Source organism: Macaca nemestrina, chromosome 11, assembly GCF_043159975.1.
Source record: "Macaca nemestrina isolate mMacNem1 chromosome 11, mMacNem.hap1, whole genome shotgun sequence".
NCBI classification, from domain to species: Eukaryota; Metazoa; Chordata; class Mammalia; order Primates; family Cercopithecidae; genus Macaca; species Macaca nemestrina.
Genome location: NC_092135.1, coordinates 76,596,160 through 76,614,322, shown reverse-complemented (window position 1 = coordinate 76,614,322; position 18,163 = coordinate 76,596,160). Strand labels below are relative to the sequence as shown.

At 34.6% G+C, this 18,163-nt stretch overlaps 1 protein-coding gene across 10 annotated transcripts in view; it reads left to right on the top strand.

The window, feature by feature from the left end:
* LOC105468968 (titin) overlaps positions 1-18,163 on the top strand; it is a 272,665-nt gene that overhangs the window by 128,190 nt on the left and 126,312 nt on the right. Inside the window, exons 143-185 of one of the 10 annotated variants that reach the window (XM_071073834.1) lie at positions 132-215; positions 423-692; positions 1,019-1,105; positions 2,313-2,387; positions 2,554-2,637; positions 3,181-3,255; positions 3,879-3,974; positions 4,578-4,655; positions 5,582-5,650; positions 5,804-5,893; positions 6,034-6,330; positions 7,132-7,212; positions 8,016-8,093; positions 8,634-8,717; positions 8,854-8,928; positions 10,586-10,669; positions 10,779-10,862; positions 10,985-11,068; positions 11,405-11,482; positions 12,850-12,933; positions 13,380-13,454; positions 13,569-13,652; positions 13,769-13,846; positions 14,210-14,293; positions 14,406-14,489; positions 14,598-14,681; positions 14,788-14,871; positions 14,982-15,065; positions 15,149-15,232; positions 15,442-15,531; positions 15,685-15,768; positions 15,881-15,964; positions 16,079-16,159; positions 16,275-16,355; positions 16,469-16,549; positions 16,656-16,739; positions 16,852-16,935; positions 17,047-17,130; positions 17,243-17,326; positions 17,437-17,520; positions 17,632-17,715; positions 17,826-17,909; positions 17,993-18,076. In XM_071073834.1, the coding sequence (XP_070929935.1) occupies positions 132-215; positions 423-692; positions 1,019-1,105; positions 2,313-2,387; positions 2,554-2,637; positions 3,181-3,255; positions 3,879-3,974; positions 4,578-4,655; positions 5,582-5,650; positions 5,804-5,893; positions 6,034-6,330; positions 7,132-7,212; positions 8,016-8,093; positions 8,634-8,717; positions 8,854-8,928; positions 10,586-10,669; positions 10,779-10,862; positions 10,985-11,068; positions 11,405-11,482; positions 12,850-12,933; positions 13,380-13,454; positions 13,569-13,652; positions 13,769-13,846; positions 14,210-14,293; positions 14,406-14,489; positions 14,598-14,681; positions 14,788-14,871; positions 14,982-15,065; positions 15,149-15,232; positions 15,442-15,531; positions 15,685-15,768; positions 15,881-15,964; positions 16,079-16,159; positions 16,275-16,355; positions 16,469-16,549; positions 16,656-16,739; positions 16,852-16,935; positions 17,047-17,130; positions 17,243-17,326; positions 17,437-17,520; positions 17,632-17,715; positions 17,826-17,909; positions 17,993-18,076 (3,951 nt within the window). The remainder of the gene's footprint in view (positions 1-131; positions 216-422; positions 693-1,018; positions 1,106-2,312; positions 2,388-2,553; positions 2,638-3,180; positions 3,256-3,878; positions 3,975-4,577; positions 4,656-5,581; positions 5,651-5,803; positions 5,894-6,033; positions 6,331-7,131; positions 7,213-8,015; positions 8,094-8,633; positions 8,718-8,853; positions 8,929-10,585; positions 10,670-10,778; positions 10,863-10,984; positions 11,069-11,404; positions 11,483-12,849; positions 12,934-13,379; positions 13,455-13,568; positions 13,653-13,768; positions 13,847-14,209; positions 14,294-14,405; positions 14,490-14,597; positions 14,682-14,787; positions 14,872-14,981; positions 15,066-15,148; positions 15,233-15,441; positions 15,532-15,684; positions 15,769-15,880; positions 15,965-16,078; positions 16,160-16,274; positions 16,356-16,468; positions 16,550-16,655; positions 16,740-16,851; positions 16,936-17,046; positions 17,131-17,242; positions 17,327-17,436; positions 17,521-17,631; positions 17,716-17,825; positions 17,910-17,992; positions 18,077-18,163) is intronic. The other 9 variants (XM_071073835.1, XM_071073836.1, XM_071073837.1 and 6 more) reach the window with 9 other exon arrangements.

Here is an 18,163-nt window from a genome sequence, read left to right as displayed (position 1 = left end):
GTTACATTGTACATTTTTAAAGTGTCTATCTTGTTAGAAATATGTCAGGTATTTTGCAATTCTTTTTCATATCTATTGCTCTAAGACATTGTAAGAGAACATATTCCTAAATACAAAAAATATCTTTAAAGTGCCAGAGGTGCCCAAGAAGCTCATCCCAGAAGAAAAGAAACCAACACCTGTTCCGAAAAAAGTGGAAGCACCACCACCCAAAGGTACATTAATCTGTAACAGAGCCATAGTAAAAGAGAAAACTAACTGGTGTTATACAGCCTTACTAATTGTAATTAATGCTTAGTTTTTATGTTGATGATAATCGATGCTTTGTGATCACAGAATATTTGTCTTTCATAAGCTTCTTCATTGTTTTGAATATTTTACATAAAAGTGATGTTTCTACCCTTGAATCAATATCTTTAAAGTGCCAAAGAAACGTGAACCAGTTCCTGTAGCTCTACCTCAGGAAGAGGAAGTTCCATTTGAAGAAGAAATTGTTCCTGAAGAGGAAGTTCTACCTGAGGAAGAGGAAGTTCTATCTGAGGAAGAGGAAGTTCTACCTGAAGAAGAGGAAATTCCACCTGAGGAAGAGGAAGTTCCTCCTGAAGAAGAATATGTACCTGAGGAAGAAGAATTTGTACCTGAAGAAGAAGTCCTTCCAGAAGTTAAACCTAAGGTGCCAGTACCTGCAGCAGGTATGGCAGCTCTTCTTGGAATCATCAAGGCCTTTTTTGTGTTGAATTCTGCTTTTCCATCCTTTTGTTCATCTCCAGTTTTATCTATAATGCTTTACCCTCTGTAATTGACCACCTAAATCTTAGAAAACATTCCAGACATTTGTGCTGTTATTATTGTGTGTCTGCCTTGTGTATCTGTCTATTGTAAATTATCTAAATGTCTTTTCAAATCACGTATTATGTTTACTTGTTTGTGGTCTTACTCTCATGTGTCTCTTTCTTATATATATATACACGACCATGTATATGTGGTTTTTAATGCCTTCAAATGAAATGTTTTTAAGTGCCTGAAGTGCCAAAGAAACCTGTACCAGAGAAGAAAGTCCCTGTTCCCGCTCCTAAAAAAGTGGAACCTCCACCACCACCCAAAGGTACACCTCCCCAAAGTGAATACATATTCTTCACCCATAGCTTCACCACATAAATTATGATGAAACTGGGTTTTAGGAAAAATTATATTTATAAAATGGACAATCACCCACTTACATATTTACTTCTAACGATGTTCAGGAACACTGATACCTACTTTTTTCATTAGATGAAAAACAGGATTCAAGAACAAAGATGAAAGGAAGCATTGTCCCAAAACTCATAGAAAAGTTCTAATTTCCTATCATTTGATTAAACATCATAGTTTTCATGGAGATATATTTAAATATACATGAATAAGTATACTATATATTTAAACATATCAAAAAAGTTATGAATAAATATTCTTAAATTTCATGCTTCAACCATTTATATTAAATGCGTATTTAACACCAGGCTAAAAAGAAAAAAAGATGAATGTATTTACCAAAACACAGAATAATAGTTATGTCTTCTAATACATATATATAAAGGGCAGCCCAACAGGTTTTGATTTTAGTGTTGACTTTACACCTTGTTGTATTACTCTCAGCAAATCCTTTAACCAACCTGAGCCTGAAGTTATTTTCCTGTAAATTGGGGATGCTAATATCAGTCTTAATGGGTTCAGCTATTATGGTGAGGATAAAATAAAGTAAGTTATTAAAGTAGTCTATCATTGAATGAATAGTATCCAGATTTAACATATTCAGTCAGCTCATAGTACAGGACAGAATTAATACATTTGTGCTTTAAAGCTCAATAATATTTTCTACAAAAGGTGCTGACATGGCTACTTAAAATCAGCATAACCCTCCCATCAGGCCATATAGTTATATAATCAAATGAAATAGTAAAGCTGATCTTTTATTGGATATCAACGATTCAGAAATACTTTCTAGACAATAAATTACTAATGAAATTTAAATGGATGAAATGATATTAGTTTGTTGCAAAAGTAATTGTGGTTTTTACCATTAAAAGTAATGTCAAAACCGCAATTATTTTTGCACCACCCTAATAGCATCTGTCCTCTGATAATGACATATGCTGCTGGTTCCTTGCTTTACAACTCCCAATTACATTATAATATTTGGGCTCCCAACTTGCATTACAGACCTGTCTTGAGTGACTGTTGCATGTTGGTCTTTCTGGGTGTGGGGACTTCTTGGTTTCTCTCTTTTTTTGTCCTTCAAAATAAATTCTTGTCATGAAATGATGTCTTTAAAGTGCCTGAGATTAAGAAGAAAGTGACAGAGAAGAAAGTGGTCATTCCCAAGAAAGAGGAGGCTCCCCCTGCCAAAGGTATTGCTATTCTGAAGTAAATTAGACCACGCCATTTCCTTCCTTCACCTGTAAAAATCAAAATGTCCTGTTTCCGTATTTGTTAGTACAACTTATATTACTGCTATGTCTACTTGTCTTTGTGTTTCTGAAATTGAACTTATAAAATAAAATAATATTTTTAAAGTGCCTGTGGTACCTAAGAAACCTGAGCCAGAAAAGAAGGTCCCTCCTCCTGGTCTTAAGAAAGCAGTGGCGCCTCCTGCCAAAGGTACATCATCCCGTAACAGGGATGTGTTTGCTGCACCGATGTTGAACGGTGGTTCTATCCACACAGGACGTTCAACATAAATGTGTGCGTTGTATGGTCTGTCATTCACATTCGTCATTTGTGACTCTGTTGCACCCAAGTTTGTGTTGTGTCCATTTTTTCACTTGGTATTGGTGTGTTTTACATTGTTTCTCTATGTATGTTGTTTCTACAAAATAAAAATATATCTTTAAAGAGCCAGAAATAACTAAGGAACTAGTCCCTGAAGTACCCATTTCTTCCTACCAAAAGAAAAAAAAGAAAAAGAAAAAAGAAATGGAGACTCCAGTAGTAAAAAGTAGAATTTCTCTTTAATAAACCCTTAATCTTAAACCACAAACTTTTTATTCTTTTCTCATTAACTGATTCTGTGAAATGTCAATGTTTCATCTTGTGTATGTGCCTTTTGATATTTACTCTCTTATGCTGGAAACTGGAAACTTGGTCTTTATTCTTCTTTGGTTCTTGCATTTTAAGTGTCTAAAATAATCAATGTCTCTCAAGTTCCTGAGGTGCCTAAGAAGGTAGAAGAAAAACGAATCATTCTTCCTAAAGAAGAGGAAGTTCTACCAGTTGAAGGTAGATAACTTTCTAAGAAAATAACATTGCAAAGTCATCTTTGTCTTATTATTGTCTAATATTTAAAGTAGGTAAATGTACAATTTACCCCGGGAAATCAACATATTCAGATTCTAAAATAAATTATTATTAACCTAATAAAAATTGAGCAGGCAAATTAATATTATTTGAATCTCCTTCTTGCATGTTCAGCCTGTTTGTCTGTTATTTGTTTTATTTTAATTAGAATTCATGAAGGGAAACTGTATTTGCTGTGGGAAATTTTTCATCAAATGACTTAGTAGGAAATTGTAAAATAAGCTTATCCAAGAGAAATTCCAGTTAAGCCTGAGTAACTGGTGCAGAAAATCTGACTTCTACCCCAAGTGGCTGTTTGACTTCAAACAAGTCTTTCATTAAAAAAAAAATAACAATAATAATTTTAACTAAATTATCTGAAGTCCTTTCCAGTTCACAAATGCTGCGATAGGCCTAACATATTTTGAAGACCCAGTAGAGATTTTTTAAGGACTAGTGAGTTTACACAAGTGTTTTGAAGGCTGAGCAGTTTTCGATATTATCACTGTAGTCTAATATTCAGAATAATTATAAAAATAATTTACAAAATAATAATCTTTTTAAAGTGACTGAGGAGCCTGAAGAAGAGCCTATTCCAGAAGAAGAAATCCCAGAAGAACCACCTAGCATAGAGGAAGTTGAAGAGGTGGCACCACCTAGAGGTATAGCCGCTTTTAAGAGTTGAACATTTAAAACATTCGGTGTTCCAAATCTTTCTCAGAAGTTATCTAAATCTAATACTCACCAGTATGCTTTTCTTTATCATATCCATGATAAAGTGAAGATTAATTATTCCTGGCACCTGAATCTATGTGTCCTTTTTTTACCCTAAATTTTTCTACAGCATCTGCAATACAACTAAGAATGAGAGATTACTATTTTGTTGTTGGCGATTTAATTTTTTTCTGACCAGGCCCTACTGTAATAGTTTCTCCTAGATTTCAATCCTTAATTTTGTTTTTAATATTAATATGAGGGGAATCTATTTCTGTGGTGAAAGTGTTCATTTTTTAGAAAAATCTTTAACTTATTATTCCTGAAGAGTGTGATAATCTTTTGCGTAACTGGTATTATATTTGCTTATTCTAAGTAATATCCTTTACACCTCTAGGGTTCCTACTCCACATTTATTATTACCATTTAGGTTGCTAATATCTTTTAAAAATAAGTCAATGTTTTGTGATATTTATTTATTTATTGGTATATGGGTGGTGGTCTGCTCATTACATGCCACTTTTCAAAATGTTCATAAAATTTCTTTTAAGTGCCTGAAGTGATTAAGAAAGCACTACCTGAAGCACCTACTCCTGTTCCTAAAAAAGTGGAGGCACCACCAGCTAAAGGTATATCAAATCCTCATTATTAATATCTTTAAATTCCCATTAATTTTCTTTCTAAAAAGCAACATTGTCTTTTTTGACTGCTTTCTTATAATCATTTAGATAGCGAACTGATTAAGGACCAATAAAAATATAACTCATTCCAGTTCTTTAATCTTTTCTAGGATGTTAACGAATAATTGTGTACATGTGTTTATGTATGAATTATTCTAGAAGCTTCTTAACTAGCTGAGAATTTTAATGTATTAGTATGTCTCTCAATACTTATACACATAGCAATGGATCCCTCTTCCCCACATTCTGGATTATTCCATAAGTGGAGTTTTCGTATGTGTTATAATAATTATTTTACTATATTTATTATTTTATGGAAAAAATCTAATGCTTGGATAATAACCATTTTAAAGAGCCTCACGTCCCTTTTGTAATGTTTAACCCAAGCATTCAAGGTTATTACAAAATGTCTACTTTTCCCTGCTTCCTAATTCACTTAATGCTTCAGATAGTGCTCTTAAGCAGTTAGATTATGCTGTCCCTATCACAGCAGACTCCTCAGCTAATATAAGAGTGCACAGCAGAAAGTGAGGCCAATGTCAGGGCTTAAATACTCTACAATGGTAATCACTTCAAAAAAGCCTTCATCAAGTTAAAAATAGTAAAAGTGGGTTCGTATTGGTAATCCCTGTTATGAAAAGAAAAAAAAAAGAATGGCACAGGTACTTGGTGGACATTTCTTCCTCTATAGGAATGTTAGGACAAATGAGTGATTTGAGAAAGTAGCTTTATTGCCTCTAAAATGGATGTCCCACAGTACAGAGTGACTTCTGAAAAACCTTAGTTATTGTAACGTTGGTGTTGTCTCTGGTGTTTTTATTTTATGTGTGTTATTAAGCATTCTCAGCTAACTAAAACACCTAATATCTTTAAAGTGCCAAAGAAAATTCCTGAGGAAAAAGTACCTGTTCCTGTTCAGAAAAAAGAGGCACCCCCAGCCAAAGGTACATCTTCTCTTTTAAACCTGACTTCCTCTTCTGTCTTTTTGCGTTAAGACTTTTATGTTTCATGTCTCTGTGTCTTGATTGCTTTTGATGACTTTTGTCTATGAAAGCTTGCTCTCAACACTCCTAAACATTAAAACTGTATCTTTAAAGTGCCTGAAGTACCAAAGAAAGTCCCAGAAAAGAAAGTCCCAGAAAAGAAAGTCCTTGTGCATAAAAAAGAAGCTATTCCCCCAGCTAAAGGTATTTTTGAAAAGATCTTGGATTTTCATGTATTGTTGCATGCAAGCCTTTATTCAGTTTTAAAAATATATATTTGAATGTACATCTTTATTTCTTCAGTGTTTAAAAAAATAAGTCTTTTAAAATAGATGCTCTTTCAGGGAGAACTGTCCTTGAAGAAAAAGTATCAGTTGCCTTCCACCAAGAGGAAGTAGTAAAAGAAAGACTAGAATTAGAAGTAGTAGAAGCAGAAGTGGAAGAAATTCCAGAAGAAGAAGAGTTCCATGAAGTTGAAGAATATTTTGAAGAAGATGAGTTTCATGAAGTAGAAGAATTCGTCAAAGTAGAAGAACATAGAGTTGAAGAAGAACACAGAGTTGAAGAAGTACATAGGGTAATAGAAGTTTTTGAGGCTGAAGAAGTGGAAGTATATGAAAAACCAAAAGCTCCACCTAAAGGTATAGGGAATTCTTCAAATAATACAAATTCTTATATCTTGCTCTAACTTTCCTTTGAAAGTAAATTTTATGTTCAGTATGGAAGATTAGAAACCCCATAAAATACTTTAAACTTGAGTTTAAACTAGTTGACATGAAGATTAATATCTCTTAACCACACGGAGTATAATTTTTAGTAGATGATAGTAATATTTGAGATCTACTTATCGAAGGAGGTCACTGTATGAATTTGGAGATTATTTTTTAAATTTGACTAAGAATGTTACACAATTGTTACAGGTACCAAAATAACTGACCAGTGTCATTGGTTAAAGGAAAAAGAAACTCCTCAGTTCACTGAGGAATTTATATGCTCAGGCAAAATAACCACTGCTTTGTTAACATTTCAGTCAAACTGTTCACAAACTGAGAATTACTTATCAAAAGCTTTTGCCAGTTTATGATACTTTTATTAGAGAAACAACATTAAGGAAGTGAAATATTGTTAATGGCACCTGTATTCTAGCATACTATGAAGACAAACTATAGCACAAATAAGTTATCTGCAATACCACTCTAGATCTTGCACAAATTAATAATATATATGCAATATGAAGGAATATGTGTGTGTATGTGTTTAGCATATATAGAAAATTACAATATACATGATATTTAGCAAATCAAAGCTCTTTTGGAAATAAATGTGTTATAAATTCAACAAATATAAAGAATTTTGTGACCCCTCATTGTACTAACTTTAGTAGTAGTGCTCCAAAATACTTCAAAAGTTCATTCTAAACCAAAATACTAATATCTTTGAAGGGCCTGAGATATCTGAGAAAATCATCCCTCCAAAAAAACCGCCCACTAAAGTCGTTCCTCGAAAAGAGCCACCAGCTAAAGGTATCTACTTGGTGAAAAATTACTACTTAACTTTACATACAATAGCACCTTGGTTACTTTATAAGCACAAGTTTGCATTCCACTTGATGTCTTTCTTCTGTATTTCTTGTTTCTGACATGTCTAAAACAAACTAATATCTTTAAAGCAGCTGAGGGTCCAAGGGAAGTTCTCCCAAAAAAAGACAGTCACTGTTGTTATACCTAAAACAACCAAAGCATATATCTCTAGTAACCAAATAGTGAGCCCAGATCTCCTTCTTTGGTGCTGTTTGATTACATATTCACTAACGTGCTTGCTGATACACACATGTTTTTCTATTTATTATTAATTATATTAACCTGGCAAATATAAATACATAGTGAATATGTGTTTAATGTTCCTACTTTGTTCATTTTTGTAAATCTCTTAAATTTCACAATAGAAATAAAAAAGTATACAATAAATAATATAAACTTATATCTTTAAAGTCCCTGAAACATGCAAGAAAGTTATCACTGAAGAGAAGGTACCAACTCTTCCACAAAAACAAACAGTAATAGCACCACCTGAAGGTGTACTGTTAATTTTTCTTCTCAAGTTCTTACCATTCTAACGTGAAATTCCCCTGGATTCTTGTTAATATATTTTTTTTAATTCAATGCATTTGAAATACTGTAATGTATTTGATAAAGTGATGCCTGTATTTTATATTGTCGCTGCATTCTGTTCTGTGTTTATATCTCTCTTATGCTCTGCTTGTTAAAAAATTGCTATTTAAAAGAATATTTAAAAATAAAAGAAATTATTACTATTATCTTTAAAGTACCAGAGGTGCCTAAGAAAATTGTGGTAGAAGAAAAAGTACGTGTTCCTGAAGAACCCAAAGTTCCACCAACTAAAGGTAACTGCCTTTTCTGATTCATCATTAATGTAAAATCCTCTTTTATTCACTTACTATGTAAGAGAGACCATTCTCCTCTCAATGCCACAAGATGACATAAACTTCAATTTATGTTCTATAACATAATCCTGTCTTTTGAGGCAATGCTTTAGGCATAAAGACATAAGCCCAAAGTTATCATTTGTATTGATCCTCTTATTTAATAACTAAGTAATATTGATCCCTCAAACTTCTCTTTCAAAAATAATTCATTTTGGAAGCTCTTCTGAAGTAGCTCTGAAAAAAAAAAAAAAAAAAGTGCGCTCTAAATGACAATAGAAAATGATACTATCTCCAAAAAGCAAAGTGTTTCTGATATAATGAATCAAGAACTCCTCGACAAGGCAATTCAGAGAAATGCACTGACTACATTTGACTTATAGTTGACTTATAATTGGGGGGTTTTTGACATTCTCCTTGTTAGATGCCCCTTCTAGGCTTGATATGTTTACACCCAACGATAATGTTCTGAAAAACTAAGATAAATAAATATCTTTAAAGCACCCGAAGTACCCAAGAAAATTGTCCCAGAAGAAAAAGTTCGTGAAGCTGTTCCTAAAAAGCCTGAAGTTCCACCAGCTAAAGGTATACAGTGATGCTAATCACAACATGAAATAACTCTTGGTTTAGTTTTTCATGGTTTAAAGTGAATGCGTGTGACATTAAATCCTTATATTTTGTATCTTATATTTGTTATTTATAACAATTAATATCTTTAAAGTTCCTGGAATGCCTAAGAAAAGTATTCAAGAAGAAAAATCACCTATTGTTATTTCTGAAGACACAGAGATGTACAGTGAGTGTAGAAAAATTAGTGATTCTTTTTGGTTTCATTCGTGTCCTTAAATTCACTGTGTTAGTCTTTATAGCTTTGAAAAGTAAATACACTAAACTCTTGTAAAAGCCTAACATGCCAAAAATATATGACTCAAATAATCTTTGTGTCTACTATCTTCAGACAAACTATATTTCCTCACCAATTTAAAAAAGAAATACTATACTTACCATAGTGTGTGATTTTAGAAAAGTCATTTGTCTTGTTAAATTTGCCTAACCTATTCAGTATGCAAGTGTCTTTTGCTTTGAAGCAATTTATTTTCTCAGATCATGAAGTAACTTACTTTAACTCCGTAAAAATATTTTAATTGGATTTTATAAAATCAAAATGTTTCACCATTATTATTTTTTTACTCTTGACAACCATAATTGGAAACATTTTGGCAAAACTGCTCAAAGGACCGTAGGTTTACAAGGCCACTCAAACCTCAAAAGAATTATCAATACTTTTTTTTTTTTTTGCTTTGATACAAAATTAGGATTAAATAATTTGAATGATGAAATAATCCAAATAGTAAAATATTGTGAATAGAATACTGTTCAACAACCTGAATAGTAAAAATGACAGTAGTCAAAATATTCTTCCTTTTTTTTTTTTTTTTTTTTTTGAGATGGAATCTCACTCTGTCACACCCAGACTGGAGTGTGCAATCTTGGTTCACTGCAACCTCTGCCTCCTGGGTTCAAGCTATTCTCCTGCCTCCGCCTCCCAAGTGGCTGAGATTATAGGCGCCCACCACAAAGCCCGGCTAATTTTGTGTATTTTTAGTAGAGATGGGGTTTTACCATGTTGGTCAGGCTGGTCTCAAACTCCTGAGCTCAGGTGATCCACCCTCCTCAGCCTCCCAAAGTGCTGGGATTATAGGCATGAGCCACTACACCCAGCCCTCTTCCATTTTTTTAAATCTAAAAAATTTCCTGATGAAACTCAACTTTTTTGTTGTTCATCCTGTTATATATACTAAGTTGGGATAAAAGAATATAATCACTTCCTCCTTTGAATATTCTTTCTATTCTTGACTTTAGTTATTGTTTTCAGCCAGTTTTTCTTCTAAAAACTGGAGAAATTTTTGTTGTCTTTATTTGCCTTATTTTCTAAATAATTAATTTTTTAAATTTTCTGCCTCCAAGCCCTAAATGGCTTTTACATTCATATTAAATTGTGAAACCATATATTAGATGTGATTTGAAAATATAAATAATGAAGCTTCTAGAAAGGGAAAAGACTTACTGAATTTCTAGTAGGTCAAATACAGGAGAATTCTCAATGTGCAATTCAGTATCTTCCCTGTTCTTTATGAACAAATCCATTAAAAATAAGACCAATAGGACAATTTTACCAATAACTTTCTCAAGGCAAAATGAAGAATTATATAGTCCTTGCCTGAACAATTCATCCATTTTATTATCATGATCATAGAGAAATGCTTACAGTCTTATATCATGAAACTGGGAATGAGGCTATCCCCAGCCAATGGATTCTAGCCACTAATTCGCCTCTATGTACTACTATTAATTTTGGTGATGAATGTGGTATTATGTATTACATTTTTCTTAATACAATTCTTTATCCACCTTGAAACATCCTAATTATCTGAATACTAATATCTTTAAAGTTTATGAAGCATCTGAAGAAGCAGACCTAGAAGAAAAAGTACTTGTGACTCAACCTCAAAAGACAAAACCCAAACTAGCAAAAGGTATATAACAATGATCCAGTCTGAAGAAAAACTATTTTTTGGCTCCTTTTAAAAAGCTCCATATGTTTCCTCACCATTTATAAATATAACTATACTCATATCTTTTAAGTGCCTGAGCCACCCAAGAAAGTTGTTCCAGAGGACAAAATATATGTGACTATTCCTAAAAAGAGAGAAACACCAGCAACGAAAGGTATATTTCAAATACATCAAACCCAGATGAATATCTTTGGCTTTATGACTCAAACATTGCATGCTTTATATAAATTACTGTTTTTACAAGTTTTAAATGTAAACCTACTAATATCTTTAAAGAACCTGATACAACCAAAGGCGTTTTTCCAGAGGTGGAGGTACCTGAGGCTATTCCTGAAATTCCAGAACATCCTCCAACTGAAGGTATAATTCTCTAGTTAGGAAAATCTAAAGAAGAAAATATACTGTCTTCAGTCTGCAAAATGTTTAATGTTTAATATACATTCTCACAACCTCTAATGTTAAAATACTGTCTTTAAAGGATCTGATACACCCACAAAAAAGAATGATCTATGACTTGCCCCCAAGAAAGTCAAATACCACACATATAATATACAAAGATAAAATATTAGAACAAAAATAACATTTCTAGCATAAAGATCTCTGAAATGATATTAACAAATCTAACTTTCTTAGTATGTCATGTCTTTATGCCTTTGCCTTTTCTCAATTAAAAAACAAATACTAATATCTTTAAAGAGTTTGAAGTCTTCAAGGAAGTCATTCCAGAGGAAGAAACTCCCATTGTTAAAAGAAGAAAAACACCATCACCAACAGGTACAAGTTGGAAGAAAGTCAGCTTTTTAATCTCATGTTTGCAGTTGTACTTAACACATGTAAAAATACTAATATCTTTTAAACCACAGTGGCTACAGAGGAAATCATTTCATAGATGGATCCCCCAAATAGAAGCTCATCCAAATGTATACATGTCCCAGTGAGTCACTCAAGATACAATAGAGGAAAAATGCCTTTAACTTATATACATGAAAGATAGTTGAGTCAGTGTATTTTCAAGAGGACTCCAGAGAAAACATATATACACACATTATGATCAAAACATGTCTTAAAGAAAAGAAAATATTTAATTCAGTGTGAAGTTGATCTGTAATATCTCTACAAGATTAGAACACCTCCCAGAATATCCTCCAACCAAAGCAAAAATAATTCCAGTTAAAGCTGGAACTCTCCCCTCAATGTTCATTTGCTCCTCTCATTGCCTTTTATTTTTCAAGCATCATACATTTTTTTCATTTTGAATATCTTTAGATAAGTCAAAACATGGAAAAGCTTTAAAACCTCTGGAACAATAATTGCATCATAACACCCATGGTATTCTGTAATTTAAAGAATATCTGAATATTTTGATATTTTTTCTCAGTCTGGAATCTTTTGGTTGTTCTCCCCTCTCCTAAACTGGAAAAACACTCACCTTTTTAAGGTGTCGAAGGTGTAGATGCAAAAAAAAGCCAACCTAGATTTTTCAAAGTGGCTGTAATTTGTTTTTCTCAATGTAATAGCCAGAGGTATAGCATTAATTATAATCAATGTTTCCACTTTCCATGATCTAATTTTCTATGCATCTACCACTCCAAGAAATAAAATTACTAATATTGATAGTGTCTGAGGTGACCAAGAAAACAGCCACTCATAACCAAAAACACTGCTACAAAAGAATCTGATTCTGGGGGCAGGGAGTGGGAGAAGGTTCCCATCTGGAACGTTCTGCATGTGCAGTTATGATGGAAACTCTTTACTCCTCTTCATAACTCCAAAGTACAATGCATTCATATCTTTAAACTGCCTGAATCACCTCGAGAAGTTGTCCCTGTAAAGGAAACACCCATGGCTGCTCCCCTTGAAATTGAAATACCTCTCACTAAAGGTATCATTCATCCTGTCATCCCTTCCTTCAGGTATTTAATAATATTTAATAGTGTTTAGTATGTACAGGGTGCTAGGGAACTGGAGAATAATAAACAAAGACAATTAATATTTGGTTCCTCTCCTCAAGATTTTATACCTTCTCAGATTCTTTAAAGGAATCATCTTTGTAGCCATAAAAATCACTTTGGTTCAGCTCATTTAATTAATGTCTCCACTGATCCTTTTAACCTCTAACCATAATACTAATATCTTCAAAGCACCTGAAGCTATGAAAGAAGTTGTTCCTGAAATGAAAATGTTTGAGGATGTACCTGAAGAGCCAGAAACTCCACGTATGAAAAGTACGTTACCCTGAACAAATGTGGAAGAAGAAATTATGTCCTCTGCTCTTAAAACTATGTTTTTTTCTAATACTCTTCATAAATTCTAAATATAAACATACTAATATCTTTAAAGTGTCTGAGGTTCCACAAGAACTTTCCTCTAAAAAGAAAATATTTGTGGCTGTTTCTGCCAAAACAGAAAACCCTCCTGCTGAAAGTATTCATTCAACAAATCCTTTATAATGAGAGTGTAGAGTGTCGCAAGAACTCTGTGAGGTTCTGGAGGAGGGGGAGCACCTCTTCTCAAGGATCCACTAACCCCTTAAAAGACTAAGCCTATTGGTTGAGCAAAGGGAAGATGGAGGAAAGAGAAGAAAATGTGGTTATATTTGCTAACTTATTGTGGTTACTGTTTTCCATTAATAATTTTAATTCTTAAATGTGAACTACTAATATCTTTCAAGTGCCCGAAGTTCCTCAAGAAATTACTCCTGCAAAGAGAGTTCCTTCCAAAAAAAGAGAACCCCCATCAGTTAAAGGTACAAGTCACCATGCTCTCAGGGTCAAGAACTAGCTCTTCTAGTTTTGAGAATATTTTTGCTATTCCTAGTGATCTGCATAACACTAAACATAAAACTACTAATTTCTTAAAGTGCCTGAAGCTCTTCAAGAAATTGTCCCTGAACAGAAAACGCTTGTGGTTCCTCTCAGAAAGCCCGAAGTCCTTCCTGATGAAGGTATATCTTGCTGGAAGCTTAGAGGGGTGGGAAAATGTCTTTTCTTGTATAAATGTGTTTCTTGATTGTGTTGATTCTTGTAACTTCTAAATGTAAAATTATTCATATCTTCAAAGTGCCGGAGGCTCTCAAAGCAGTTATCACGGAAAGGAAAATGCATCTTCCCCAAAGGGCTGAAGTTGTACCTATCAAAGGTACATTCTTAACTGTCCCCTTATGGTGGGATAGTGGGTGGGGCGATAGAAAGGACCACCTTTCCAGCCTTGAAGATTATTTTGATGTGTACATGTGAATCATGTCTGTGTTGACTCTTGTGACTCAAGTGTGAATGTTTTAATATCTTCAAACTGCCTGAATCTCCCAAAGAAATGGCTACCAAAAACAAAGTACCAGAAGTTCCTCCTCTAAAACCTGAAACGTCACCTATTATGGGAACTTGTTACCACTGATCTCAGGCTCAGGGGAAAAAGAAGAGCTCTTTTGTTCTTGAAAATGTCTGTGTATCTATCTAGTCGTCTCTGTATTTTCTGAGTGTAAAAATACTAATATCTTTCAAGTGCACGAAGCTCCCAAAGAGATTATCCCGGAAAAGAAAGTGTTGGTGGTGCCTCCTAAAAAACCTGAAGTTCCACCTGTTAAAGGTATTTGTCACTGACTTTAGGCTTCAGAAGACCTAATTCTTCTGCTCTTGAAAATATTTTGTTCTAGTGGTCTTCATAACACCTAAATGTAATTTCACTAATATCTTTTAAGTGCCAGAAGCTTCCAAAGAGTTTATCCCCGAAGAGAAAGTGCCCTTGGCTCCTCTTGAAGAGCCTGAAGTCCCACCTGTTAAAGGTAGTTGCCACTGACCTTAGGCTTCAGATCTCATTCTTTTGCTCTTGAAGATATTTTTTCTAGTGATCTTCGTAACTTCTAAATGTAATTTTGCTAATATCTTTTAAGTGCCAGAGGCTCCCAAAGAGGTAGTTCCTGAAAAGAAAGTGCCAGTGGCTCCTCCTAAAAAGCCTGAAGTCCCACCTGTTAAAGGTATTTGTCATGGACTTTAGGCTTCAGAAGATCTATTCTGCTCTGGAAAATATTTTTCTAGTGGTCTTCATAATGCCTAAATATAATTTCACTAATATCTTTCAAGTGCCTGAGGCTCCCAAAGAAGTTGTTCCTGAAAAGAAAGTGCCAGTGGCTCCTCCTAAAAAGCCTGAAGTCCCACCTGTTAAAGGTATTTATCACTGATTTTAGGCTTCCGAAGATCAAACTCTTCTGCTCTGGAAAATATTTTTCTAGTGGTCTTCATAATGCCTAAATATAATTTCACTAATATCTTTCAAGTGCCTGAGGCTCCCAAAGAAGTTGTTCCTGAAAAGAAAGTGCCAGTGGCTCCTCCTAAAAAGCCTGAAGTGCCACCCACAAAAGGTAGACACCCTCATGTTGCTGTGTTTGATATTGTTTGTTTGTCTTTACTTTGTCTAATAATGAAAATACTAATATCTTTAAAGTCCCAGAGGTGCCAAAGGCAGCTGTCCCAGAAAAGAAAGTGCCTGAAGCTATTCCTCCCAAACCGGAAAGTCCTCCCCCAGAAGGTATGCGAAAGCTATACAAACTATAGGAGAAAAATGATTGTTATTTTAACTAGGAAATTATATGTTAAAAATCCTGCTACTTAAAGATGATATAATTCTAAATAAAACAAATGTCAACTGCTATCCAAAATATCTTGGTGTGTGCTTATATGCAAAAGGCATCTATTGTTTTCACCTTTTCTAAACATAAATTACGAATATCTTTGAAGTGCCTGAAGTGCTGCCACCAAAGGAAGTGGTCCCAGAAAAGAAAGTACCAGTGCCTCCTCCCAAAAAGCCAGAAGCTCCACCTCCTAAAGGTAGGTATCATTACACACTGTCAGTCCGGGGGGCCTGGGGAAAGAGTGTACAGAAAAGTCTGCGGATCTAACAAGTTGTATTTGCTTGGGTCAATGTGGAGTCGATATTCCCCCTTTATAGCTTCTAACTAAAAGATACTAATATCTTCAAAGTTCCTGAAGCTCCTAAAGAAGTTGTACTTGAAAAGAAAGTATCTGTGGCTGTGCCCAAAAAACCGGAAGCCCCACGAGCAAAAGGTATTTATTCCCACTCCTCTGTTAAGAAAAACTTATTCTCTGTACCCCTCACAATCATTGTAAAATATGCCTTCACCATTCATAAACTATAAAAATACTAATATCTTTCAAGTACCTGAAGCTGCTCAAGAAGTTGTCCCAGAAAAGAAAATTCCCAAGGCACCAATCAAAAAACCAGAAGCCCCCCCAGTTACAGGTACATGTCAGCTCAACCTTATCCTGCAGAAGAACTCTCTCTTCCATTCCTGAAAACAATTTTAGTCCATTGCTCTTCATTAACCTAAGTATAAAACTACTAATATCTTTCAAGTGCCAGAAGTTCCTCAAGAAGCCGCAGAGAAAGAAATTCCCATGGCTCCACCCAAAAAACCAGAAGTTACAACTGTCCCAGGTACAATTTAGCCCTGACTTCATTCTGCAGAAGAGATATCTTCTCTCCTACTGTAAACAATTTTAGCCCATTTCTCTTCATTAACTTAAGTCTAAAACTACTAATATCTTTCAAGTGCCTGAAGCTCAAGAAGTTGTCCCAGAAAAGAAAGTTCCCAAGGCTCCGCCCAAAAAACCAGAAGCCCCACCTGCCACAGGTATTTTTCACCCCTGTCCTTTTTCTGCAGAAGAAATATCTCTTCTGATCTTAGAAATATTTCAGTCCATTTATCTCATTAACCTAAGTGAAAAACTACTAATATCTTTCAAGTGCCTGAAGTTCCACAAGAAATTGCCCCAGAAAAGAAAACACTGGTACCTCCTAAAAGGCCAGAAGTTCCACCTGTTACAGGTACTTGTCATTTGACCTCAAGTTTCAGAACATCCAGTTCCTCTGCTGTATATTTTTTTTAGTAGTCTCCATAGCTCTACATGTAACTTTACTAATATCTTTTAAGTGCCAGAGGCTCCCAAAGAAGTTGTCCCTGAAAAGAAAGTGCCCTTGGTTCCTCCTAAAAAGCCTGAAGTCCCACCTGTTAAAGGTATTTGTCACTGACCTTAGACTTCAGAAGATCTAATTCTTTTGCAGTTGAATATATTTTGTTCCAGTGGACTTCATAACCCCTAAATGTAATTTTACTAATATCTTTTAAGTGCCAGAGGCTCCCAAAGAAGTTGTTGCTGAAAAGAAAGTGCCAGTGGCTCCTCCTAAAAAACCTGAAGTCCCACCTGTTACAGGTATTTGTCACTGGCTTTAGGCTTCAGAAGATTGAACTCTTCTGTTCTTCAAAATATTTTTTCTGGTGGTCTTCATAACCCCTAAATGTAATTTCACTAATATCTTTTAAGTGCCAGAGGCTCCCAAAGAGGTTGTTCCTGAAAAGAAAGTGCCCTTGGCTCCTCCTAAAAAGCCTGAAGTCCCACCTGTTAAAGGTATTTGTCACTGACCTTAGACTTCAGAAGATCTAATTCTTTTGCAGTTGAATATATTTTGTTCCAGTGGACTTCATAACCCCTAAATGTAATTTTACTAATATCTTTTAAGTGCCAGAGGCTCCCAAAGAAGTTGTTGCTGAAAAGAAAGTGCCAGTGACTCCTCCTAAAAAACCTGAAGTCCCACCCGTTACAGGTATTTGTCACTGGCTTTAGGCTTCAGAAGATTGAACTCTTCTGTTCTTGAAGATATTTTTCTAGTGGTCTTCATAATGCCTAAATGTAATTTCACTAATATCTTTTAAGTGCCAGAGGCTCCCAAAGAGGTTGTTCCTGAAAAGAAAGTGCCTTTGGCTCCTCCTAAAAAGCCTGAAGTGCCACCTGTTAAAGGTATTTGTCATGGACTTTAAGCTTCAGAAGATCTATCTCTTCTACTCTTGAAAATATTTTTCCTAATGGTCTTCATAACTTCTAAATGTAATTTCACTAATATCTTCTAAGTTCCAGAAGCTCCCAAAGAAGTTGTTCCTGAAAAGAAAGTGCCAGTGGCTCCTCCTAAAAAGCCTGAAGTCCCACCTGTTAAAGGTATTTATCACTGATTTTAGGCTTCCGAAGATCAAACTCTTCTGCTCTGGAAAATATTTTTCTAGTGGTCTTCATAATGCCTAAATATAATTTCACTAATATCTTTCAAGTGCCTGAGGCTCCCAAAGAAGTTGTTCCTGAAAAGAAAGTGCCGGTGGCTCCTCCTAAAAAGCCTGAAGTGCCACCCACAAAAGGTAGACACCCTCATGTTGCTGTGTTTGATATTGTTTGTTTGTCTTTACTTTGTCTAATAATGAAAATACTAATATCTTTAAAGTCCCAGAGGTGCCAAAGGCAGCTGTCCCAGAAAGGAAGGTGCCTGAAGCTATCCCTCCCAAACCTGAAAGTCCTCCTCCAGAAGGTAATAATGAAACTATTCAAATTACTGTTTTTTAAAATACAAACTCTCTCCTTAGTGTTGTAAAAACCTTTTTTTGTGTGTGGAAAC